We start from the raw sequence: 24,252 nt of genomic DNA, 5'->3' as shown, positions 1-24,252 counted from the left end.
CATTTCCTTAATGAGTTCGTGGTCTTATGACCTCGGTTTGTGCACAGCGGGGATGTAAGGTGTCGCTGCTCTAAACTAGCTGCGCATTTAAATATAGGAGACAGGAAGACGGGTAGCCTGCTCTGAGATTATGGAAGGAGGACGAGGAGGAGGCTCACGGTGCACAGGTTTTAAACACAGGGGTTTTCTGCTAGTCATGTAACTCCATGAATATAATGAGGTTTTGTAACATATACCTAATGGAGGCTTTGATTCTGTGGAGATGTGGCAATATCAGAATCACAGTATTTATTCACTCTACCAAAAATAATTTTTTCTCTTCGCATTGCTCCAACTTTAGCGTGGAACATTATGCAACACCTGGTTCAGGATTTTCTAATAATGATGTCAGATTTCTACTGACACAATGTTTTCACCCACACTGGCACATAAATTGCTTTTTTTCCAAATGAAAACACTGAATACATTTCCAACAGTTACATATCAACCGTATTCAGCTCGATCATGTAACATTTTTAGGTGTCCTCAGCAGTTTTATCTGTCAAATCGTCAGTTACAACAATTAATGGTTGAACTGAGTCACACTGATTAAGATGCAGCTTTGCTGTGCAGCCAAAGTAAAATAAAGCTGTTATTTCTCAAGATTCTGGAAGTGTTCCTTGGTTTAGGATTTCTGTATTCCTAAGAGAAGACAACCGTGATTATCCAGAGGATCACTGAGGCAGATTCCTGGTTTTTAGAACATTTTCAGCACACTGTATTGTCACCATTTGAAGGTCCCCTATTCTGCTCTTTTTTACGAGTTCATACTTGTATTTGGAGGTCCTACTAGACCAGATTCTTGTCATACCAGACATGCCTGCAGCAGCTGTTTTCAGCCATTTTCTAAACCCTCTGTTTAAGAACAGTTTGTGTGCTTCACTCTAGCCTACGATATCTTTTCTGTTTTCCAGGAGCTGGCATTAGTGTGAAAAAAAACAATGGTGCTGAAGGAGGTCACGTGTTTAACATATCCCCTTATGACATCACAAGCAAAACAAAAATCTAAATGGGGTCTTTTCACACACATTTACTGAAAGATGCAGCAGGAAAAGAAGACAGAGTTTGGTCTTTCCCAATAATGGCGTAATATAGAAGCTTTAATGTCCCAATTCAGGAGGAATGCTCTGTTAATATAATAATCAAATATTTACAAACCCGAAGATTAATGTAGCCAATAGTGTCCAATAGTGTAGAACTATCAACAAAAAAATCCATTAATGAATTAATTAATTGGAAAAAAGTTGGCAACTTTGGTAAATCTTTTGGGGCAGCACTGCCAGAAATTCTCTGTTGCCAGTTTCTCACATTTGTTAGTTCCATTTGTTTTATAGTAGACTGAATATTTTGGGTTTTTGGACTATTTGTCTGGAAAATCAAGAGGTTCTTGGAGCTCATGATGAAATTTTTTAAAAATAATTTTCACAGCTTTTGTGGGCCATATAATCGATTAATTGAGACAATATTATGTGCATTAGTAAATAACTTGAATAATCATTACTTGTAGGCCTGTAACAGGATCCATCTACATCAGACTGAGATTACTCCTCAGGCAGCGAGCAATTGGCAGCGAGTCCTTGAAATGTCGAGTGAGTTCTTTGTGGGTCACATAAATGAAGGAATGAAGATGCTTTTGAAGGACAGCAGATGCAGCTATAGAGGAAGACACAATCAGCAGATAGCATATTTATTACCTATAGTCAGGAATATTGTCTCATTGTCTGCAGCAATCAGCCCACCACTCCCTTTTTACCTCCCGCCTGTCCCTACCTCGCTCTCACTCTTTCTGTCAGCTATGTATGTTTAAAAGAAGAAGTCAATTATAGATCTGGGTTAATAGAGCTGGTTCCCTGCGGGAAAGGTCGAGGGATGAGATCCTCTAATGAAACCTACATTTCATGCCCAAAGCCCACTGATGGTATAGAACTCACTGTGCGTGTACAGTGTGTTTTATGCTTGTGTGTTTATATGTGTGTGTGTATGAGAGTTACTGAGAGATATATATACACACATGCATAGCACTGCTCCAAACTAGCTTAAGAATAAGAATAGCATAATAATGTAGAAGACATTTTGTTACCTTGAATCAGAGCACACACATGCACTCTGTATAGTCCGGCCATCCATATGGAGGAATAATGTATGTACACATAATAACATATGTTCTCATTTGCAGATATTGATTTTCTTTGTGCTCAGTGTATCTCACAGAACTCAGGCAGGATGTTAATGACTTCGCCCCCCACAGAGCATATCTCCGCATGAGAGGCAGGTTACTCCCTGGACAGTCTATAAACAGACACACATCCTCAGCTATGGGCAATTTATAGTGTACAGTCCACCTAGCCTGCATGTCTCTTAAGAGGCCACAGATGCACCCAGAGGAAACCCATCCAGACACGGGGAGAACAAACTGTCAGGCCTTCAGGTTCAAACCCAGTGACCCTTTGAACCACTAATCCGCTGTTACAACCAAGTGTGAAGTATTCACACCTTCCTATTGACATATTGGCAAAAAAATATTTGACACCAGCTTCTTCATTTTTGGAGAACATTCTGAATGCACTTTCATTTCTAAGCTGATCTCAGTGTGCTTTTCATGCGAGGATTTGACACCCCAGGTCCTTTTCAGACATGTTAATGGGATTTTGGGGTGTTTTTTTAAAAAAAATTGTATTTGTATTTTGGCGCACAACTAGGAGTGTCTGTGCCACAAATTAAGACCTTTAATTCCAGTTCCTGTCATTCAATGAAAGCGAGAGAACATTTAGCATCTGCAGGACAGATTAAGTGATTATTTTTGCAAAATCAAAATATTGGTGTTAAAATGATATAACAATCACAGTTGTGAATGTTCAGGTATTTTTTTTCAGTGCATGTTTTTTTGTGCAATGAAACTGCATTAAAAGTCTTGTGTGTTCGTCTGAACTGTAGTTAAAGACAAATTCCAGGATTCTTTCTAAGTTGAAGGTGTATTAATGTCTTCAAACTTATTTTTAGACACGTTTTGGAATAAATCTGGGCTACAGGTATTTTTTTTTTCCTTCTGTCACTTATTTTTCCCCCATTTGGAGATCCTACGCGGATCTCTATAAACAACTGAAAGCGTAATATCTCATAGAACATAATTCGAGTGAAACTTAAACATATTCAGACACGATGATATATTTAACAGCATGTGTGACCAGATGGCTTAAAAACCACACTGAAACCACAAGGTAGCCTTTAAGAGAGGAGGAGGGCTGACAAAGTGATGGAGAGATTGCTTTTAGCATATGGAGGGAGGGAAGGAAGAGGAATTACATTCAGGGTGTGAAGATGAAACCACCACCCCCAGCCCCTTATTCACTCCCCTACTCTCTGTGTTATATCACACAGTCATTCTTCACTGTTCCTGTGATTCTGTTAGTCCTCTTTTTCTAAGAATGATTGCTCTGCACATCTCCCTCAATCGACAATCACACAGAAACAGTTAAACAGTCTCATGGAGAGAATTACAAGCCTGTGGAAGATAAACACAATGGCATTGCATTTGGTTTATTGATCAGGACAAAGGAGGCAGCTGCGGCAGCCTCTGCAGTATCACAATTTACTTTGTTCTTTTTTGTAAAGAGTGTGCAGTCTGTTAATGAATCGGAGTGGGTGGATAGACTCAAAACAAATAGAATTTGCTTGCGCAGTTGAAGTATTTTGTTGTCTGGACTCAGTAAGTACATTCATGGACTTCTTAATGGATCAACACTTTGATTAACTTTACACTGAGCCATATGAGGCGTGTTACTAGTTTTGCGTCCATTGTTTAGCTTTTGAGTAAAGGTAACGCGTATCATCACACAGTCTGAAGTGAATTACATAGACACTGCACCATTCTCACCATAGTTTTGACAGGGTAAGTCATTCACTTATTGTTATTGATTAATCTGCTTAACATTTTCTCGATTGTTTGAAATGAAATGTCAGGAAACTGCAATTTCTCATTTTCCTAGGTGACGTATGCAAATAGCTTACAGTCCACAACCCAAAGAAATTCAGTTTACTGTGACAAAAGGCATAAAAAACAGCAAGTCCTCACAACTGAGAAGTTCTAACTGAGGAATGGTTGGTAATTTTAATAGAAAGTGACGAATAATTGCAAACAATCAATCATCAAAATAGTTCCCGATTGACTCATTGTTAAGTTACATAGCAGGTTTGTGATAAGAGCACTCTGATGGTTGCCTCCATCGAAATGTCAGAAAGTCAGTAAAAACTAGCGTGAGAAGAGTGAGTGGACTAGAGACAAAATCAATAAGGTAAAGAAGAAAAAAAAAAAAAGATGATTATGTCAGCAACTGCAACTCAGGACTCTCTGTGTTGTCTACTGTCAACCTGCCTGTCCGTCTGTCTGTCACACAGCATCATGAATGACATGCGTGTGGGGATTTGACTGATGTTGTTGGCAGGGAAAAACAATGGACAGCAGTGTTTTTAAACCAAAACAAAAGAAAATCGGAGAGTGTGAGAGAGCACAATGACAAGAAACAGTCAAAACACTGTGTGAGTTAGCACTGACTAATGGGTAGTCACTGCTCTGGCATCGTGTGCTGATGTTATGAGGGGGCTTTCAGTTTAGACACCCAGTAATACAACATATGCCATGCAATACACTTGTTTGTCCCGACGCACCACACCACACCATCTGCTTTTGATTAGTGGGGTCTTAGTAAGTAAAATTGAGTGCAACAAAAGGCTGTTGGAAACTGTTGAAGCAACATGCAGCCAGGAAAAAGAAAATGTCACAAAAGAAAAGTGTACACAAACCATAGTGTGAAATGATAAAAGAACTACAGTGTAGTGTAAGAAAATAAAGTCTATTTAGGTACTAACTTTCAGACAGCGCATCATATTATTCTTTAAAAAGTCCCCTAGAAAGAAGCAATTCTGGAGTTTACAGTTATCATCCCCATCTATATCTTTATTTCTATATCATCGTTTATCATGTTGTGTGAATGAACTGTTTTCATGTTCAGTACTTTGTTTTTAAAGTTGTTTTTCATGGCTTTATGGGTGGCAATTTCATCAGTCCACCACCTCGAGCTAGACTGAAATATATCAATACCTACAGACCACCTTGAAATTCATGTTCAGACATTCATGTTCTTCAGAGGATGAACCTTGCTGACTTCGCACCATCACAAGTTTGCCATTTTTGGTATTTCCTGACATGCCTCAACAGCTATTTTATGGATTGTCATGACATTTGATACAGACATTCATGTTCCCCCCCCAGGAAGCATTGGGTAACCCATTCATCCATCAATCCGTCCATCCATTGTCTTCCAGTTATCTGGTGTTGGGTTGGTTGGCCGATGTAAAGGAGCAGAGGGTCTGCTCTGAGCTTCCTTGTAGTCGCTTGTATCCATGATCTCATTCTTTCTGTTACTACCCAAAGCTCATGACCAGAGGTGAGATTTGGAGCGTAGATCATCTGGTTGCCTAAATTGAGAGCTTTGCCATTCAGCGGTCCGATGCAGTATCTGCGTTACTGCATATGCTTGCAGCAGTGTGTATGTCTCTCTTTCCCTCACTGCTGAACGAGACCCCAAAGAAGATGCTTAAAACCCTTTGCTTGGGGCAGCAACTCGCCCCCAACCATTTTCCAGTAGAGAACCATGGCCTCAGATTCAGAGGTGCTGACTCTCATCCCAGCCGCCTCACACTCAGCTGTAGACCACCCCAGCACATGCAGGAGGTCATGGTCTGAAGAACAGTACCATGTCATCTGCAAAAATACAATATATGCAATACAAAGGCTTCCAAACCAGCACTCTCCTCACCTGCGATGCATCTTGAGATCCTCTCCATGAATATCACAAATCACTGGATGGGCAAACTCCCATGACCTCTCTAACAATCCCAGGAGAGAAAAGATGGTCCACTGTTCCAGGACAGAATCTGCATTGTTCCTCCTGAATCTGAGGTTTGACTATCAGCCGGAGCCTCCTTTCCAGCACCCAGGAATAAACCTTGTGGAACCCCTGATTTTGATTCCACTAACATCATCAGGTCAAAATGTTAGTTTGTTCAATACTTTGGTTTGTGACCAAATACATGGTAAGCCTATGATATTCCCATCAGTCTCAGCTGTGCTCTGTTCATCACTTACTCATTTCCTGCTTTCTTGTTTTCTGATTTTGGATTTCTGAAGTGGCTGTATTTAATCATTAGTGTTTGTGAAGAAGCTGGCACCCTCTCTCATCAGCCCTCATATCACTCACTGTCTGCTGTTGCTCATCACTGGAGCTTCAGGAGCACAATGTTCCCTTGTTTTTTAGAGGAGCGAAAACAAGCAGGAGTTGGTCTTGTCCTTGAGAAAGACGAACCAGCAGAGAAACAAACACACAGGCACGAATGCAAACACATACACAGTTGTGCAAAGGAACCCACACACCTACAAAGGCAATGACAGGCAGCCGCACACACACTTTCACACACACACACACACACACACATACACACACACACACCTCTGAAGACACCTTGGGGAAACTGGGTATAATTCAGGCAGTGGCAGCCTAAATTAAACATTATTTTCCAGGACAGGTGTGGAAGAAAGGAAGAAATCAATCAGCTCATTTTTCTCACTCATGAGGTGAAAGGACACGAACACACACATGTCAAAGAAAACTGTCTACACACCAAATACTTATGGTTGCCACCTGAATTGTTTTGTAGCAGCAAATATTTGCTTTGGCAGTAGGCACTTGTGTATTTAATGGCATCAAAGCATCTTAGACTTGAGGAGATCTTTTTGCAAATTCATATTAAATACTGTAGCTTTATGTTTGGTAACACTGATCCCCCTTGGCAGAAACATTTAAACTCCTACCTTTAAGTATCCCCGCCTCACCGCACTACCTGAATCCCTCTCAAGTGGTGTATTGGATGCTCTCACCGTCTGTGGGTGAGAGCATCCAATCTGTGCTGCGTTTCTGTGTGTGTTGGTGTCTGTGAATAAGCTGTCCCTCTGTGGTCATCAGTTACACAAGTCGGTGTGTGTGTGTGTGTGTGTAATCCGCTGAAACCACAGCGAGGTGCAGGTCTGTATACTGACTTGGCCGTGGTTGCAGGTTCACACATGAACACACATCAGACAGGTCTGTGTTTCTGCCTCAGTTACGCTTTTGTTCATAAAAAGAGGAACTGGTAACCAAGCTTCTTTTTCTTCATTCAAAATCAAAACCAGTCAATTTGGTTTTTAGTCAGTCAGTCTGTACGTGTGTGTGTGTGGGTGGGTGGGTGGGTGGGTGGGTGGGGCATAGATTGACGTGAACTCTTGCCTACCTGCTGTATCTCTGTTCTAATTCATAGGGCCTTTAACAAACTTCATGGAAGACTGAGTCCATACAGAGACACACACACATGCGACAGCCTTTGTAGTCTTTCTGATGTGAGCAGTTCTGATGAAACTAATCTTGATCAGATTACAGTGCAGATGCCCATGTAAATAAATGCTCCATAGTCTGTATACAGAATGTGTGCAGAGGTGGAAGGTGGAGAAAAAAAGAGAGAGCGATAGTTATGTAGGGCGTTGATGGGTATGAATAAAGCCCAGCGTGATGGAAGAGCATGGAAACAAATTGTTACATCTGTCAGACATTCATTATTTTTATCAAATGATTAGTTAATGCACATATGGCAAACCTTTTTAAATGCTAAACTTTTATTTTAGCTTCACATGATATTTTCAGAAACACCTGTACTGCACAGGAGCAAATCATTGTTAACCACTTTATTCTGATGCTTTCTACCGACGAGGGAGAAGACGACACGTGTGACTGTATATGGATTTTAATGAATAATTCTTCCTTCCTTCCAGGATCCGAGGGCAAAGCATAAGTTTAAGATCCACACCTACTCCAGCCCGACCTTCTGCGACCACTGTGGCTCTCTGCTCTACGGCCTCTTACACCAGGGCATGAGATGTGACCGTACGTGCTCCATAGTACACGCATCCATTCACGCCTCTCACTTTTTTTGGATGGATAATGTTACCATTAGCACAAATATACTGTATCATTTTATTGTACATTCATCTGATGATCTCACCCAGTGTGATGTATAGAAAAATAATGTAGTGATTCTTACAACCACTCTTTGTTTAGAGACTACACTGTTAAACAGCATTATAAATACATCTGCGTGTGTTTGTGTGTTTGCGTGTTTTCCAGACTGTATGATGAACATCCATAAGCGCTGTGTGGCCAATGTGCCAAGTCTGTGTGGGACAGACCACACTGAGAGGAGAGGTCGCCTCCAGCTCACCGCTGAGGTCAAGACTAATGTACTCACTGTTACTAGTAAGTTTATCTCACAGACACACACACACACATGTACACACTGTCGGTCACTGTCACAGTCACCGGCTACAAAGGTTTTCTCTTTGCCCAGACTGTATATCCATGTTTGAATATATCAGTCATCTGTCTCCCCCTACTGGTAGATCTACAGCATACTTCATAGAGTGTGAAATATGTGTGTGACTGACACTAAAACCACACCCTAGAGACGTAGACTGGAGTATATAACAGGCCTTCTCTGAATATTGGTTTGCTATCAACCATCTGATCACATCTATGAAACAAGTAGGAAGTCCACGATATATTTTCTTATAAAAAAAGATTATTTCCATGGTTTCTAGACTGAATTAGCTGTTACGCGACTGTGAACAGCCAGAAAGAGGAAAAACAGGAGCCTGAGCCATTCATATAGTGTGTCACACACATTCACCCACTGAGGCATTTGTGTTTAGCTGTCGGGGTGATAACCGCCATTAGCCTCATTGCCACTAACACTGCCACCGTATGACTGGCCTTACTTACAGTATTACCACTGGGCTGGTTTCATTACACGGCTGGATCGCAGCTCAGGGTGTCTCCTCTTTTACAGTATGTGTACACAAGCAGAACAGTTTCCTCTCGCTTTCAAAATCCTTCCAAGCAAATATTTTTATATAAGCAAATAATGTAGGTGTTCTATTGCCACTCTATTATGAACCACTTTTAAGACATAAGATGTGCTACGGGGAGGGGTAGCTATGTAAAGCGAGATCAGCAGGCCACTACTGTCGAGATATTCTTACACCATCTGGGATAATTGTTTTGAGAAAATTTTTATTTAATGTCATTGTAGTCACTTAATCTACCCTATTTAGTTGTACCTCAGGAACTGATTCCTTGGGGTCTTGTTTCAGACCGCATGATCAAGTGTTCCCTATTTCCCAGAATGCTTTTTTTCGACGACCAGCAGAGCGGGAGTTGTTGGCTCGATTTGTTCAGTGAAAAGCAGCGGTCTTCTCTGGGTTATTAATGTAAATTGAGAGCAAAAGTGATTTGGATGATGTAGTTAGAGCCGCAGAGAGAGAGTTTTCGCTGTCGACCTTTTGCACCGTGCTCTGGTGTATTTATGATACTGTGGGTGTACATAAGTAGTCTGTCTTTTCCTCCCATGATCTCCTGCATGCTGGTTGAATTTAACATTTACCGAGTTGAGTGTTTAGAATGTTTCTGGAAGCATCTTCATCTACGTTTGGCGAGTAATAATTGCAGATAAAATACATCATCAAACAACACATTTATCAAAGAAATACACGGCATGTTTAATGAGTGCTACTGCAGGATTCTTTCTTTAAGCCTTCGGGGCTTTTATGGTTTTGTGTGGCAGCTTCCTTGGATTGAACAGTGCAAGCTGTATGAATATGAAGCAGGAAGTTGCTGACCTGTCAGCCAAGCTTCACTAGAAAAATTGAATATTAATCATTAGTGCACTCATATGTGAACACTGTTCTCCACAGCAGTAAGAATGACTGCGCTGAGCTTCAATAAAATGCCACTTTGCTTTGCTTTCTTCAGCGTTTGCACCCAAGGGACTTGTCACATCAAAACCCATCACATTTAGTTGAGTTAAGTTAGATTAGATAACAAATCATGTTGAGGGAGTTTAGTTATTTCTTTTGCATCAGCATATGGTGAAATTATTAGCATGTTTTCTGCTAGTGAAATGAATTTATACTGGCTTATGTCATGACAGAGGTGAAACATAGGCTCACCTCTTTCCTGTATAGAGTTCCTTGACCTGCCTCATGTTTTATTCAGCTGATTTGCCTTGAAAATAATAGTAATGGTGCTCTTGTAGTGCCTTGTCGTACCTGCAGATGGCAGCAGAGGTTTGCATTAACTTTGCTCCGTGCCTGTCAACTGAAACACACCTGTGCCTCAAACTGAAAACATCAGACTTTCTTAATGTAGAATCAACTTTGGCTAAAATTAGACTTCACTCTAATCTCATGTCATGTGGAATAAAACCAATGTGTGCTCTGGTGCAAAATGAGTTGAAGAGAGAGCGTTATCTAATGTGCATACTCAGTTAATCTCGTGTCCCATTATACGGATTGTGTTCTACCTGCAGCTCAGGTAAAATGGAGTTGATTTATTTTTGCCCTTGTAATCAAGATCTGAAAATTAATCACTTACTAGATGTAACTTAATGGAAATTTGTCTTTGATTCAGGTCCGAGAAGGTAAAAAATAAATAATCAATGCACAGAATCTGATTATCAGTGAAAAATACAACCGATCTCCACTAAGTATCAATAAAATGGTTATGTACGCTTTCAGGTTATCCTGCAAAGAGACGATACATACATCAAATGTGTCAATTTCTGCATGTAAAAGTAGTTTCTGCTCGTTTTTTGCACGGTTTCATCCCCCCTTTTTCTGTCTTGATCTCCCACTCTCTCTTCCTGGTTCCCACGCTCATAGACTGATCATTAGCTGGGATTTACTGTGGGAAATGATAAGAGAGCAGCCGACTTATCACACACACAGGCTGCCAGGACAGCAATAAAGGCTAAACCTCACAAGTGCTACATGACAGAACAGAATAGAATGAAATAGAGCAGAATGTGCAGAAAATGTCAGGGAAAATTGACATCTAATGTTCTTATTTTACACAGTTTATTCCTCTCCGTCGATCAGTCTCAGAATGCATTACCGTTATTGTCCAGCCAGCAAAGGGTGTGGGTGGTTACACTTTCAAACTTAAAATTGAAGTAGCAATTTTTGTGCAGAATACACTAATAAAAAATCTTTTCCTCTGTGGTTTATCGGCAATAATAGGAGGCAGAAGCAGGTGTAGTACTCGTTTATGTCCACAGGGGTCAGTGTGGAGCCATCAGCAGCTTGTTCTCTCATTGCAGTGAGGTGGAGGAAAAAAAAATCCCCACAACAACAGAGAATGAATATGAACCACTAGGAACTATTCTACAGCTTAACGTAGCAGGAGCTGGTGGAAATGGCTGCTGCTCTGAGAGACGTATGTGCTGTGGACTGGATTTAATCAAAGCAATTGACATGGGTGTAAAGTGACACTTTATTGATCACTTTTAGGTCGCCCACCCCCCCCCTCCTCCTCCCCTTTTGCTAGTAGATCAGAGCTCAGGGTCAGCGGCAGAGCAGTGCCCATGGAGATGGAGGATCAGCATCTAGCTCAAGGACGCACCAGCAGGGAAAATGCAGTGGGACATGGAATTGGGGCCTTGAATAGTGCCCCCCCCCCCCCCCCCCCGCTTTGCACACGCTGCCTAATGGCTGAAGTATAAACGGTTAGTTCATCTGACCGCATCAGAGGGCAGAAGTGTTTATAGCTTTTCTGAAAGGCAGAATGAAAAGCCAGCCGTCATAATGTTTGAAATATTTGTACACTGTCTCACCTGGAATGCGTTCATGCTGTTACAGTCGGATATTTCACATCAAAAGTAGTGTGAAGAATGAGAAAACGGAGCTGGAGGTTAAAGCCATGCTTTCTTGCACAACTCTACACAGCTCACCGATTGCTATGTGAAGTTCTGAATGTTGGATTTTTGCTGTTGGAAAGTTGTGGGAGTCAACCGTCCCAAGTCAAATGTGGGAAAGGTGTGAAGGAATGGGTTTCAGACATTTGTTGGTGCAAAAGCCAAGCTAACTGAGCTAAGATTTAGCAGTGGTTTAACACATTTGCTCCGAGACTAAAAGCTAAACACATGCTAAGCACAGTTTCTCCAACCTGCAGAGATTATTGAGACTCCTGTTTGCCCAAAAATGTCCTGAATGTGACTAGAAAAGCCGACAGCAGAGTTACTTAACGACTACCGAATAGGAATGGCATTTGGCCACAGGTCATGTTGTACAGTAGAAATGAACTGATGTTACACCTGTAGTTTTTTTTTTAGTGCCTCAGATTTGTTAGTCAGACTGTCTCTTCAGTGCATTGCAAACACACTCAGCCAGGCTTATGGTGCAAATCAATCAACAATTCATGAATGGAGAAAAAAACCCCACACAATTCCTGTCCCTGAAGTAACAGTCCTAAATTAACCCGTGTAGTTTTAGGCTGACAACACATGTAGGAATATAGGATCAAGTATTAAGATCAAGTCAACATCTGTCTCTTTAGACCCATTTAAGAGTTTGATTGCTGTAGTTAGTACAGATGTTGATCCCACACACAGAGGTTTAGACTCTTTATCAGGCCTCTTGGTGGCACTTGTTCTTGTTCAGACACCTCAAAGGTAACACACAAATGTGCTCGACATGACCATCAGTATTGTTTCACCGTCCTCAAGATGAAATTATCTGTAAAGACGTAGCTGATTTTGCAGCACATACACAGACAGGTGCAGAAGGCGCACGGAACATAAGAAACCTGCTAAGGCTCCGATGAGGCTGCTTCACATGGGAAAAGGTGCATTGCCAACGCCCACGCTGTTGCGCACATACAGTATTCTGCTGTAACTGCACTCTTATCTCCACTTGCCCTCCCCATAGACTGGAATACACACGCTATATATCGCTCTCTCTCTCTCTCTCTCTCTCTCTCACTCACACATACACACACACATCTATACACAAACCTAAAAACATGCTCTCTGCAATTAGCACATACCGTCTGCAAGCAAGAATTCCTCACATGCACGCACGACCACATGCACCTAACACACCTGTGCATGCACAAGCACTCACACACGCAAACTCACACACACACACTCCTCTATTTACTGTAAGTGTCCTATGAGACTATTTGGCATGCTACCCTCTTTATAGTTCCCCTCAACCAGCATTTGATGGTCACTTTAACAGGCATCATCTAATATTTATTGACCTGCTCCGCTGAGGGTTTAATGCTGGCCGCTGGGTTTGTTCTGTGGTTAACCTCTCGCAGCTTAGCGTAGCATAGCGCTTTAACAGCATGAAAACCTCATTTCTCTGACTTCTTGAGGTTTTCTCATGCTGAGAGCTCACCAGGAAACTCTCCCTTCAGTCATGGTTTGATGGTTTGAAAGGATGCTGCATGTTCCCCGCAGCTCCGAGTGCTTTGCATCTCAATTGTTAATTGTAAAATACATTTTGCCTTCTATTGTAAAATTGTGTGTTTTTTTTTCAGTAGCCACTGAACAACAGCTATTTGACCCATGTTTCAGCGTCATGTTAGGCAGAAAAGTGTCACTCTCAGTTGAATTCAGGTGCCTTTCATTTATGGTGACAATACAAGAAGAACCAGCTTCAGTATTATGTGACCTTTACTCTAAATTTGTCATTCACCCATCAATTTGCTGTACGCAACATGTTGTCTCCTCCCTTTTCTTCTCTTGTAGTGCAGCCCCTCTTCATCTGTGAAGTCCTCATGCAGCCTTGTCTAATACTCACATCTAACTTTTTCCTCATTTGCTCCTTACCAGGGACTACCAGGGAAATACATTTAGTTCAGCATAATTTGCCATCAGCAGCCATAATTTTGCTCGCCCCACCTTACACTGTGTCTATGTTGTGCTAATGATGCAGGTTGGCAGGTAGTGATCTGAAATAAACCTTCCCAAACTCAGATTTCACAAATTATTTTCAACAAAAAAGAATTCAATCCAAAGGGACCGCAGAACAGACATACTTGAATTGAAATAGACCCAAAATAGACTGAAGTGGGATGATTAGATTGGATTCAAAATGCTGTCGGTAAAACAGACCCAAATAAAGAGAGAGAACCAACCCACTCAGGCAGCAGCACAGGATCAGAGCTGATACAGAGTCTGCTCGGGTCGGGTGTGAAACATATTGAGACCCCGACGCACCTCAAGTCCTGGATCAGGTCTCACTGAGGACCTCTAGTCACTGCTATTCAAGATTTTCAAATGAATGAGTAACATGTCACTCCACGAGACTTCATGTTGTCTTCTGATCCCTAAACCAGCTGAACCAAAGGGTTAGGGTTCAAAAGAAAGTTAACAATAAGTGTAGCCAGATTCTTAGTTTTAGTGACCCGTGAATTTAAATACCAAGAGACCTATTTTTAGGTTTCTGCATTTGTAGATGGATCTCAAGGCAGTTGGCAGGGTCAGATCAGAAGAAGTGGTCTTTAAAGGTAATAAATAAGGAATGTCACCTGTCTGGCAAGGTGAAGTCTGAAATGATGTGTGAGGCTGAGAGGCAGCAACTTGAACCAGTGAGTTAGTCTCTTCTTTGATCAGAATTCATGAGCCAAACTCCTGCTCCTCAGTTGTCCAAGGTTGCCGTCTCATTCGAGTATTTAAGGAAGCAAGATTTGAAAGGAAAATGTTTCAGAATCTTTTGCCCCAACACAGTATACACGCAACATTGCACATCCTATCTCAGCTTATCATTGTTTCCTCTGCCATTCTTCCGCCTGTCTTTTTCCACAGAACACAATTATTGAGCTACATCAGCAAAGTACTTTATGCTGTGCATGTGTGTGTGGGGGTGTGTGTATGTATGTATGTGTGGTTGTACAGGGGAGGGAAAGGTGTGAGTGTGTGTGTGTGAGCGTGTGAGTGTGTGCTTCCTTAGCAAGACGCAGTAGCACCAGCATTGCTTCTGGTAATTGGATGTGACCTCACAGCTTGACCAGCAACAATAATTGCACACACACACACACACACACACACATACAGACCCCAATCGCAGGGGATTTTACGCCACTGGAATACAATTACAGCCCAATGACAGACGGCCACAAAAGAAGGATTAGTGTTGGAACTGGCAACCTTCATCTGTCTACATGGTCATTACAGGCAGATCTGGCAACCTCAAGGCTTTAACCCCCAGTACAACTGTAGGGATTCTGGTGTGTGTGTGTGTGTGTGTGTGTGTGTTTTCCATCGCCTCAAATTTGCCATGCCTAACTTAATTTGCTGGTTTCAGGGGAGAGTTTTGCTAAGTAGATTATTGACAGGAAGTACTTAACAAATTCAGGTCGCACATATATATATATACAAAGCTGGAAATAACACCTGCCAGCCTAAATATTGGTTAGGCTTAATTAACTGGCAGGTTCTGAATAAAATTCTACGATCATCATTTAATGGCACATGACTCCGGGTCATATGGACAAGTACAGTGAGGGTGTATTTGAACCCACCTGCCAGAGTGGAATATACAGTACATACAGGTGTGTGGTGTATTTTCTCAGTCACTTTACCCCTCTTATAGGTTTTAAGAAAAATGAATGGAGAGGACAGACCACACCAGCTTCTCCAATATTGTCCACGAGGCTCAGAGAAGGAAGTAAAGGGAAATGAGCATAAGTATAGATATGAAACCAACAGCAGGCAATGCAACTCAAAATTTGTACAGTAAATGTAAAGAAATTACATTATTATTATTTTCATTACTAACCCTTAAGTGGCGTACTATAAGTTGCGTTTAATTTAATTTTATTTGGTTATTATTATTGCTACCATTGTATTTTGTCATTCAAAATTCACTTTTAAGCAATTCATGATCCTCTCTTATACTCCTGTTTGTTTGATGGATACTCGTAAAATGTTAGAGATATATAGTATTGTGTATTTTATTTTTTCATATGGAAAAAATGCTAACTTACGGTAAGATTCTGATTTTGCTATGATAAAGTTCTTTGCTTTGCACTCACACACACACACACACAAACTGTTTCCGTCCACAAAATGTCATTGTTACTGACGCTTATTTGAAATCAAATTGACTGTACCTGAAATCTCTTTTTCTCAATCCCAATTTGTTTCTTCCTTCACCCACCCTCTCCCCCTCTTTTCGTGTCTCTTTCCCTTTCTCTCCTGTTTTTTTTTTCATACCAGTCAAAGAGGGCAAAAATCTGGTTCCTATGGACCCCAACGGTCTGTCAGACCCCTATGTGAAGCTTAAACTGATCCCAGATCCCCGCAGCGAGAGTAAACAGAAGACAAGAACCATAAAGTGCAGCCTCAACCCCACCTGGAACGAGACCTTTAAATTGTAAGGCTTTATTACACCGCTTTTTGGTCGTCTCTTATTTCATTTATTTTTCTGCCTGTCTTTCTCTTTCTTCTCTTTGCCTTCGTTCGGTCTTTTCCAAGTTTATCTCTCCTCCTTGTTTTTCATCTCTCACTCACTCGATGCTCTGGTTTAAGAGCATCACATTATGCTCAGCTTTCCAAGCATGTGTAACCGCTGGCGCTCAGATAAAAACATCTGGCTCCTTCTATTCATAAAACCTTGCTTTTGGGGTCGTTTCCTGCAGTTGGCTCTAATTACATTCTTAATAACATGCATGAAGGACTGAGATTTGCATTTTCAGGCATCTAGGTGCAGATGTTCAGTTTGAAAAGCCCTGTTTGCACCTAACCAGCGAATCAAAATAGTTTTAATAAACTGCTTCAAATACGTGTGGTCTCAATGCAGCGTGAAGACAGCTACTATTATATTTCTTGTATTTGGAAAATGAGGCGGAATCTGATTGTGACTCTGAACTGTGCTCAGCACCTTCAGAAGCCACACATTGTCGTGACAGGACAGGAATGGAAATGATAAATCCAAGATGGCTGTGCCACTCTCAGCCACAGTCCAACTGTTGATTGTCCTTGTTTCTCTCCCAGCCACCTGAAGGAGTACGATAAGGACCGCCGCCTGTCGGTGGAGGTGTGGGACTGGGACCTGACCAGCCGCAACGACTTCATGGGATCAATGTCCTTCGGCATCTCGGAGCTCCAGAAACAAGGAGTGGAAGGATGGTGAGATGAAAAATGGAGGGAGGGATGGATGGATGGATAGATGGATGGGGGGGGGGGGGACGTGAGGCAGAGCAACAGCACAGGTAGAGGAGGAGGGAGAGTGAAGGTGACCTTGTTCATTACTGCACTGTTGGAGAAATACTTAAGTTGGAGCTCCTCTTTTTATTCTGGTGATACTCAGTGCCAAAGCATCTCTACCCTGTCTCTTTATCTCTTCTTCTTTATCTCACCCCCCCCCCCTCCCTCCCTCCCTGACTCTGTCTCCAGCTCAGACTCTATATCTCTCTATCTTCCTCTCTTTTTGCTGACGCTGCTCTGTCAGGGTTTTTAATAAGATGCCAACGTTTGAGGTGGAATGGTGGAGGTGGAGAGATGCCATTAAAAAGCTGATATTCAGAGGAGAGCAGAGGAAACCTGTGCAAGTGTGTGTTTTCCACTACTCCATCTATGTGCAGCTCCAAATCCTCACACCTGCTCACCAGAGTTAGTGACATGAACATGACAGTAGAGGTTTAAAGCTAAAATCCTGTGTGTTTCTCTGTTATTGCCCTCTGTGGGCAATAATTATCTTCAAAAGAGCTGAGCTTTTGACAATATCTTACTCTGCTGAAGTGTGTAAAAGACTGCATATTCTGTTGTTAATTTCATACATTTGATTTGTTGTCATTAGTATATCTGAGCTGCATTGCTATTCTCCACATCCTGGACAATAATAAGTTTCCTCTGAGGAAAACTCTCCACAGGATTTTCAAAATGTCATGAGTTATGATGAGCTCAGCGTTTCAAAGAGATGAAAATAAATGAATGTGATTGGCCGTGATTTCCTCAGCCTCTAACATGCCATTATATATTATCATTATAATAATAAGAAGAAGAATATCTGAAGTTAGAGATATCAGCTATTACCTCTTCCACACAGATCGCACAGGTCTGATCTCATTGCTGATTTTTCTTAATAATGTAACTAATAATTTTAATACTAAGTGAAACAGATGCCTTCTTGTACCAATATAAGTTAGTGGATGTGTTTCTCCAAGTTTCATCAAAGCCCAGCGCAGTGTAGACTCAGACACAGCGCTTTGGAGCTTGAAGAAATCATTCCTAAGTTCTCACATTTGTTGCAGTATGTGTTGTGCATTTAGTAACATGCAGACAGAAAACTACGTCTCGGGTTGGTAGATTGCCAACAACAGCCACGTAAAACTATTTCAAACTGTTGTTGTTTGTTGACGGTGCTGCCCACGCGCAGTGATGACTGTTGAGCACCAAACAAGTCTAAACTAAAAAAGAATAAAGCAGGAATCCTGCCTGATAAAAAAATAATCACAACAGGAGCCAAATATTCTGAGAAGACGAAAGCTGAAAAGGAAAATAGGACCCACTGTGCAAAAGTTGTGTCACTAATGTGTAAACACCCATCACAATGTTATTCACTCTGAATATGGTGGTGATGCTGTGAGGTGTGAGGTTGTAATGAGGCCAATATGAAAAATTATATCGCATTGATTTTGTTAAATGACGAGCATCTCAGCTGTGTTCTGGGCCCATCTCTGTCAGCCTGCGCTAGATCACCATGAAGGAGAGTGAATTACTAAATAATCAGCTGATTATTCTGTAGGACTTTAAATTGCCGCGCTAACTGTCTGCAGCTTCAGCTAATGGCGGCAGTTAAACGCTTAAATTGTATAAACTAATTGGGAATTGATTTGACTGGAAATATTCTCTCTCTTCAGGTTTAAGCTGCTCTCCCAGGAAGAAGGCGAGTACTTCAATGTTCCCGTCGCTCCGGAGGGGGAGGAGGGCAACGAGGAGCTGAGGCAGAAGTTTGAGGTGCGTGCGAAGTTGCACCTGTTAGTGTGGTTTTAATGCGGAAGTGTTTGCAAATGTGCGCCCCTGCGTGTGTTTGCATGTGTCAGCATGGTGCGCTTGCGAATGTGTGTGTGCACAATGCATCTGTGTGTGTCTGAGTGAGAGCCTCTCTGGGAGAGCTGTTAGCAGTTGGCAGGCACACTTATAGTACCATCCGGTCTGGCACACTGCAGGTCCAGACGTGTGAGAGTGTGTGTGAGAGTGTGTGTGTGTGAGTGTGTGGCTGACCAGTAGGCCCACTCATTAACACATTTGGCAGTGGAGAGGATAACCCCGCTCCGTGCTTTTCCTCTTTTTTTTTCATCTCTTTTCCGCTCCTCCTTCTGTCTTGCTGACACAAAGCCACAAAACATCAGAGTTGGTGGGAAATGTGTTGATCACAGTTAAGTGGAGCGGGTTTTTGAGGGCAATTTTGCTTTTGTTTGCTCACCTGTGTCTGCTTTACTCCCAGTTGTACTCAGACTATCACCAGCAGATGGTTAGCTTAGTTTAGCTTAGCACACAGACTGGAAACAGGGTCAGAGAGCTAGCCTGCCACAGGTAACAAAATCCAACTACCAGCCCCTCTAATGCTTAGTGATTAAAATAATTCAGCTCATACATGAGCGGAAGTTTAAAAACAACTTGAGGTGCTGGTAGGTGGATTTTGCCGGCTAGCTGTTTCCCCATGTTTCCAGTCGCCATGCTAAGCTAAGCTAACTGGCTGCTGGTTATAGCTTCACATTCACCCTACATGAGTGGTATTGATCAGTGCATCTGACACTCGTCAAAAGCAAATCAGAATATTTCCCAAACTGTTGAACTATTCTATTAACATGTTCCAGCTTCCGTTTAATTGAAGTGAAGGGTGCAAGACTCACTAAATCACCATCCTCACACACATCCTCTAGTTTTCTATGGTATACTCATTTTTACCCCACAGTAGTTTTAGATACATGCTGTGAAATAATAATTATTTTTATTGTTTTTATGGGGAGGCATTGCACCCTTTCTATCCTCCATTTCTCTCTTGTCTCTCCTCTCTGTCTTCATTTTGCTTCCCTTTCTCTCCTTCACTTATCTGTTTTGTCCTCTGTCACCTTCAGTGCCCCCCTGTGTGTTCCTCTCTCTTTATCTGCTTTTCTTTCCCTCCATCTCCTCAAGGTCACGGTCCTCAGACGCTCACTGAGACACAATCTCGAGGGGCCAGCTATCACACACCCGCACGCGCACACAAAGCGTTTAGGGAGCTTCTAGGGTGAATCTCTCAGAGAGGGAACAGAGAGCGAGAGAGACACACACAGAGACAGACAGAGAGAGATTTCACTTTGGTAACATGACCTGGATGTCGCCATTCACCCCATCCAGAATCAGACAAACACACAACCAAGACAGTCAGAATAATGAATAATGCATTTTGTACATATGCATGCACAGACCCAGTTAAACTGAAAACGTTATTCTTCTTACTTAAGTTAAGGAACAGAAACATCCTCATTTGGAGCAGAGGCATATTTTTCAGTTTAATGAAGTTTTATTGACATGAAGTTTTGATCAAAACACACATTGCCAAAGCAAACATGAAAAAAACAAAGTAAATGATCCATAAAATGAATTTTTGCTGTCACTATTTGTTGGTCTTTCCTTTTTTTTTTTTGTCCCTTTTCCTCCCATTTCACTTTGTCATACATTTCTCTTTCTTTTTTCCTTTTCCTTCCTCTTTCTAACCTTTGCCGTCCTTCTTTTTATCTCCCTTCTCTGTTTTATACACATACAGGCAGCTAAATCAAAGCAGAGTTAGAGGGGTGAAGGTGGATTGTTGTACGGAGAGAGAGAGAGTGGGGGATTTATTCACATTAATAGAAAGATGTTCCCATCTACTATAATTAATATACAAATAAAACATTTTGACTAAAGTTGTCCTATTTTGCAAAAACCCGAGTGTGTGCCTCATTTTTATGGGTCAAAGCAAACAAAATATGATGCTATATGTGTCATGGAGGTGGTGTTAATGCACTGATAATGTCGGATGCTAACTGTATAATCAATAGCTGTGGCAGTAAAAGAGAGCGAAGGTCTTTAGGAGTAGTTTTTAAATAGTCAAGCTGTCACGGTTCTTACATGTTAGCAGGGGATGCCACAGAGAGACTGCATTAGTAAGTGGGATGAGACAGACAATGGTTTGCTACTTCATAATGAATTGTACAGATGTATTTCCATCACTATTTGAACACATCAATATCCACAAAAGCAGAAGAACAACTCGAGCTGGTGTTTAAACTATTTGGGGTTTTCAAGAATCTGATTTTGCTGCCGCTTATCTTTTTTTTTTCCCCCACTGTTTATGAAGTGCACAAAAACACTTGGACACATTTCTGCTGTCAGAGAGCAGAATTAATCTCTGAAGGCGTTGAGTGTTGCCTTCAGCATGCTCTGCTGCTCACAAATACCTCGACTGCTCCTTTGTGTGTGCGTGCGTGCGTGTGTGTGTGTGTGTGTGTGTGTGCGTGTGTGTGTGTCAGAACAGATGGAGACAGATAGAGCCTTTTATCCATTGATGAGTTGAGAACCGTATGGGTTGCACCACTCGCGCACACACAGACGTACACACAACAAACAGTGCAGGGGAGCGGCAGAGTACTTGGATGCTTCACTGTGACAATTTTCAGGACAAGACAGTGGAGAAATTACTGCACAGGGCAGAAGAAGTGTAGAGAGCCTCGGTGAGGATCAGCACTTTAAGATAAGATGTACTCACCCTGTACCTCCATCTCTGCCTGCGACTGTGTGATTGTTTTCTAAATAAAGTGTCGAATCAGATTATAATTAGATTAGATTGTAAGATTATTACAGTTTTGTTACGACAGAGGCGGGATGAGAGAGCATGACAAGGTCGAGGCAGAGACGAACGAACAGAGAGAGACAGTTGGAAATTAAATAGAGGCGAGGGGCAGGGAAGTGGTGGCAGACATGAATAAATGGAAAGTCAAAGACACGGGCCAAATGTATAAAGATGAGGCATAAATGAATTTTTGAGAAAATACAGAAAGAGAGATGGTCGAAAAACTTTCAGAGTGAGTGAGAGAGAGTGGTTGAAAGACAGAAAACAAGGGAAGTGGTGACAGTCATGATTGAATAGAGTGGCAGACTCACAGGGAGGCCATATTTGTTATGGAAAGTGTGAAGTGGAGTATGAAGTGCCTGCACAGAATAAATGAACCAAACGGCTAAAAACGTGGTCTTTTTTTAACATATTCATCACTTCCAGTCGTGTCTTCCCCAACAAAAAAGTTTTCTCTGTGATATCAAAATGCCTCAAATTTTTTTGTTTTTCCACTGCATGATTGATCTTTTTTTTATAAACAATTAAAATATGGCCGTCTGTGATTTTTGTCTTCTCTCTCCCGTTTTGTTTTGTTACTTTGACGTGTGAAATTTATGTTTCTTCTTAAAATGTCAGTGTTAAAAAGTCAACTTTCTCTCAAGTTTTCCTTTTGTTCATTGTAGTGTTGGCAGTTATCCAATCTTGGATGACTTTGCCCCCAGGGGGAAATATTCTATCACCCTCTTATATGTAGTATTTTCAAGCAACAGCGTTTCACTGTCAAACAACATTTTAGTGACTTGATATGATTGTCATGTTTAGCTTATTTACCAAGAGCAGTAAGACTTGGACCCAGATAATTAGTAGCATTTCTTACAGTTTCAGTTGGAGTTTCTAGAGTTACAACATTTCACATAAATGTAAAAAAGATGCTGTTCTTGGCACGCTGAAGAGATGAAGTCTGATTGATGAATGATTTTCATTCCTTCAAGGCCTTTTTTCAAACATCTGCTAATATGCAGATCCCTGAAAGCTCTAACTGTTGTAATACCGAGACAACAGCCACCGCTCCTTTTTCATATGATACCATGTAGTTAATCAAATTACGGGAATTATTTGTTTTTATTGATGTTAAAATGCTACAAATAGCACCTTTGTTGCTGGTAGCAATCCAACAATACTGTTGAAAGGTCTTATATGACTAGTCGTCTTATCATAACTTTCTTTTTGATTATACTACACTCTATTAGTCCACTTTCAGCGTGTGGTCTCTTTGAATGTTGGCAGTTGTGTCTAATGTAGCTGCCTATTTCCTCTCTCTCACTCATCTAGAGGGCTAAAATCGGTCCAGGCAAGAACACAGAAGGCAAGTCAGCCAATGCTGCGTCCCGATTCGACTCCAATGGCAACCAAGACCGCATGAAGCTGTCTGACTTTAACTTCCTGATGGTGCTGGGCAAGGGCAGCTTCGGCAAGGTGAGACCATGTTGTTGTAATGTGTCGTGTGTACCTCATCTGCTGTTGTGTGTGTGTGTGTGTGGCACATGTGCATATTTTAGTATGTTGCTGTGTCGATGATAACCTTTGTTAATGCATAGGTACAGGCTGATATCTGTGATGTTAGCGCCATTGTTCAGGGGTTAAATGTATATTCACCAATAAAGGATGGATCGTTCCTGGTTGACAACAGGATATTTGCGAGAATTCAAAATTTTGCACAGGAAACATAATGGAGGCCGAGGTTCTTTTTAGGCCGCTGTTGCCTCATGATGGTAATTTAAGGAGTATGGTAGCTCAGTTGTGTGAGTTAAACAGCAATATATATCTAAAGCTCTAAAGATTGCAAACATTAGCCACCAAATCCTTCTGGTCTTACCAGACCAAGTAAGGCTCTAGCTGCTGAACTCCCGTGTGTATTGAATAAGGGTGTGTTGTATTGCTTATGATGTAATTTTTACAGCCTGGCTTTAAGATCACAGCAGAAAAAAAGAAAAAAAATGCAGTATGGACATACCTCATTAGTTTCTTCACACTCCCAAGGAATGTATTTATGTGTGGTAGTCATGGTGCGTATGCAAAGACATAGTTTTCTAATTGTGTGTTATGATGGACACCTCTGTGAGCATTTGTGTGTGTTTGTGTTGGACTGAGCATTAGAGCTTCGTATCCACACACTCAGCCTCGAGGAAAGAGAAGATGGACAGAAAGAGAATATAGAGGCAGGGGGAATTAAAGGAGATGAAGCGCAGGTAGACAGAGATGGATGGAGGGAAAAAGACGAAGAGGATGATGTGACAAGTGGAGAGAGTGATGAAAGGAGGCAGAGACAGAGATGTGGGAGCATGGCGGCAAAGGTTGACATGAATGAATTGAGAGAGAGGTAAAACGTCAGACTGAATGAAAAGAGAGAGAGAGAGAGCGAGGAAGGAGGGGCAAATCTCAGCGAGGGAAGACTGACGTGAATGAATGAAAATCAAGGCAAGAAGCAG

At 41.6% G+C, this 24,252-nt stretch overlaps 1 protein-coding gene across 1 annotated transcript in view; it reads left to right on the top strand.

The window, feature by feature from the left end:
- Positions 1-24,252, top strand: part of LOC139216302 (protein kinase C beta type-like) — a 74,418-nt gene that overhangs the window by 27,910 nt on the left and 22,256 nt on the right. Inside the window, exons 4-9 of the mRNA XM_070847393.1 lie at positions 7,898-8,009; positions 8,250-8,378; positions 16,180-16,336; positions 16,957-17,091; positions 18,825-18,921; positions 23,096-23,239. Coding sequence (XP_070703494.1) covers positions 7,898-8,009; positions 8,250-8,378; positions 16,180-16,336; positions 16,957-17,091; positions 18,825-18,921; positions 23,096-23,239 — 774 coding nt within the window. The remainder of the gene's footprint in view (positions 1-7,897; positions 8,010-8,249; positions 8,379-16,179; positions 16,337-16,956; positions 17,092-18,824; positions 18,922-23,095; positions 23,240-24,252) is intronic.

Source organism: Pempheris klunzingeri, chromosome 17 (assembly GCF_042242105.1).
Source record: "Pempheris klunzingeri isolate RE-2024b chromosome 17, fPemKlu1.hap1, whole genome shotgun sequence".
Taxonomy (NCBI): Eukaryota; Metazoa; Chordata; class Actinopteri; order Acropomatiformes; family Pempheridae; genus Pempheris; species Pempheris klunzingeri.
The sequence above is the reverse complement of the archived record's forward strand: the minus strand, read 5'-3'. Positions and strand labels throughout refer to the sequence as shown.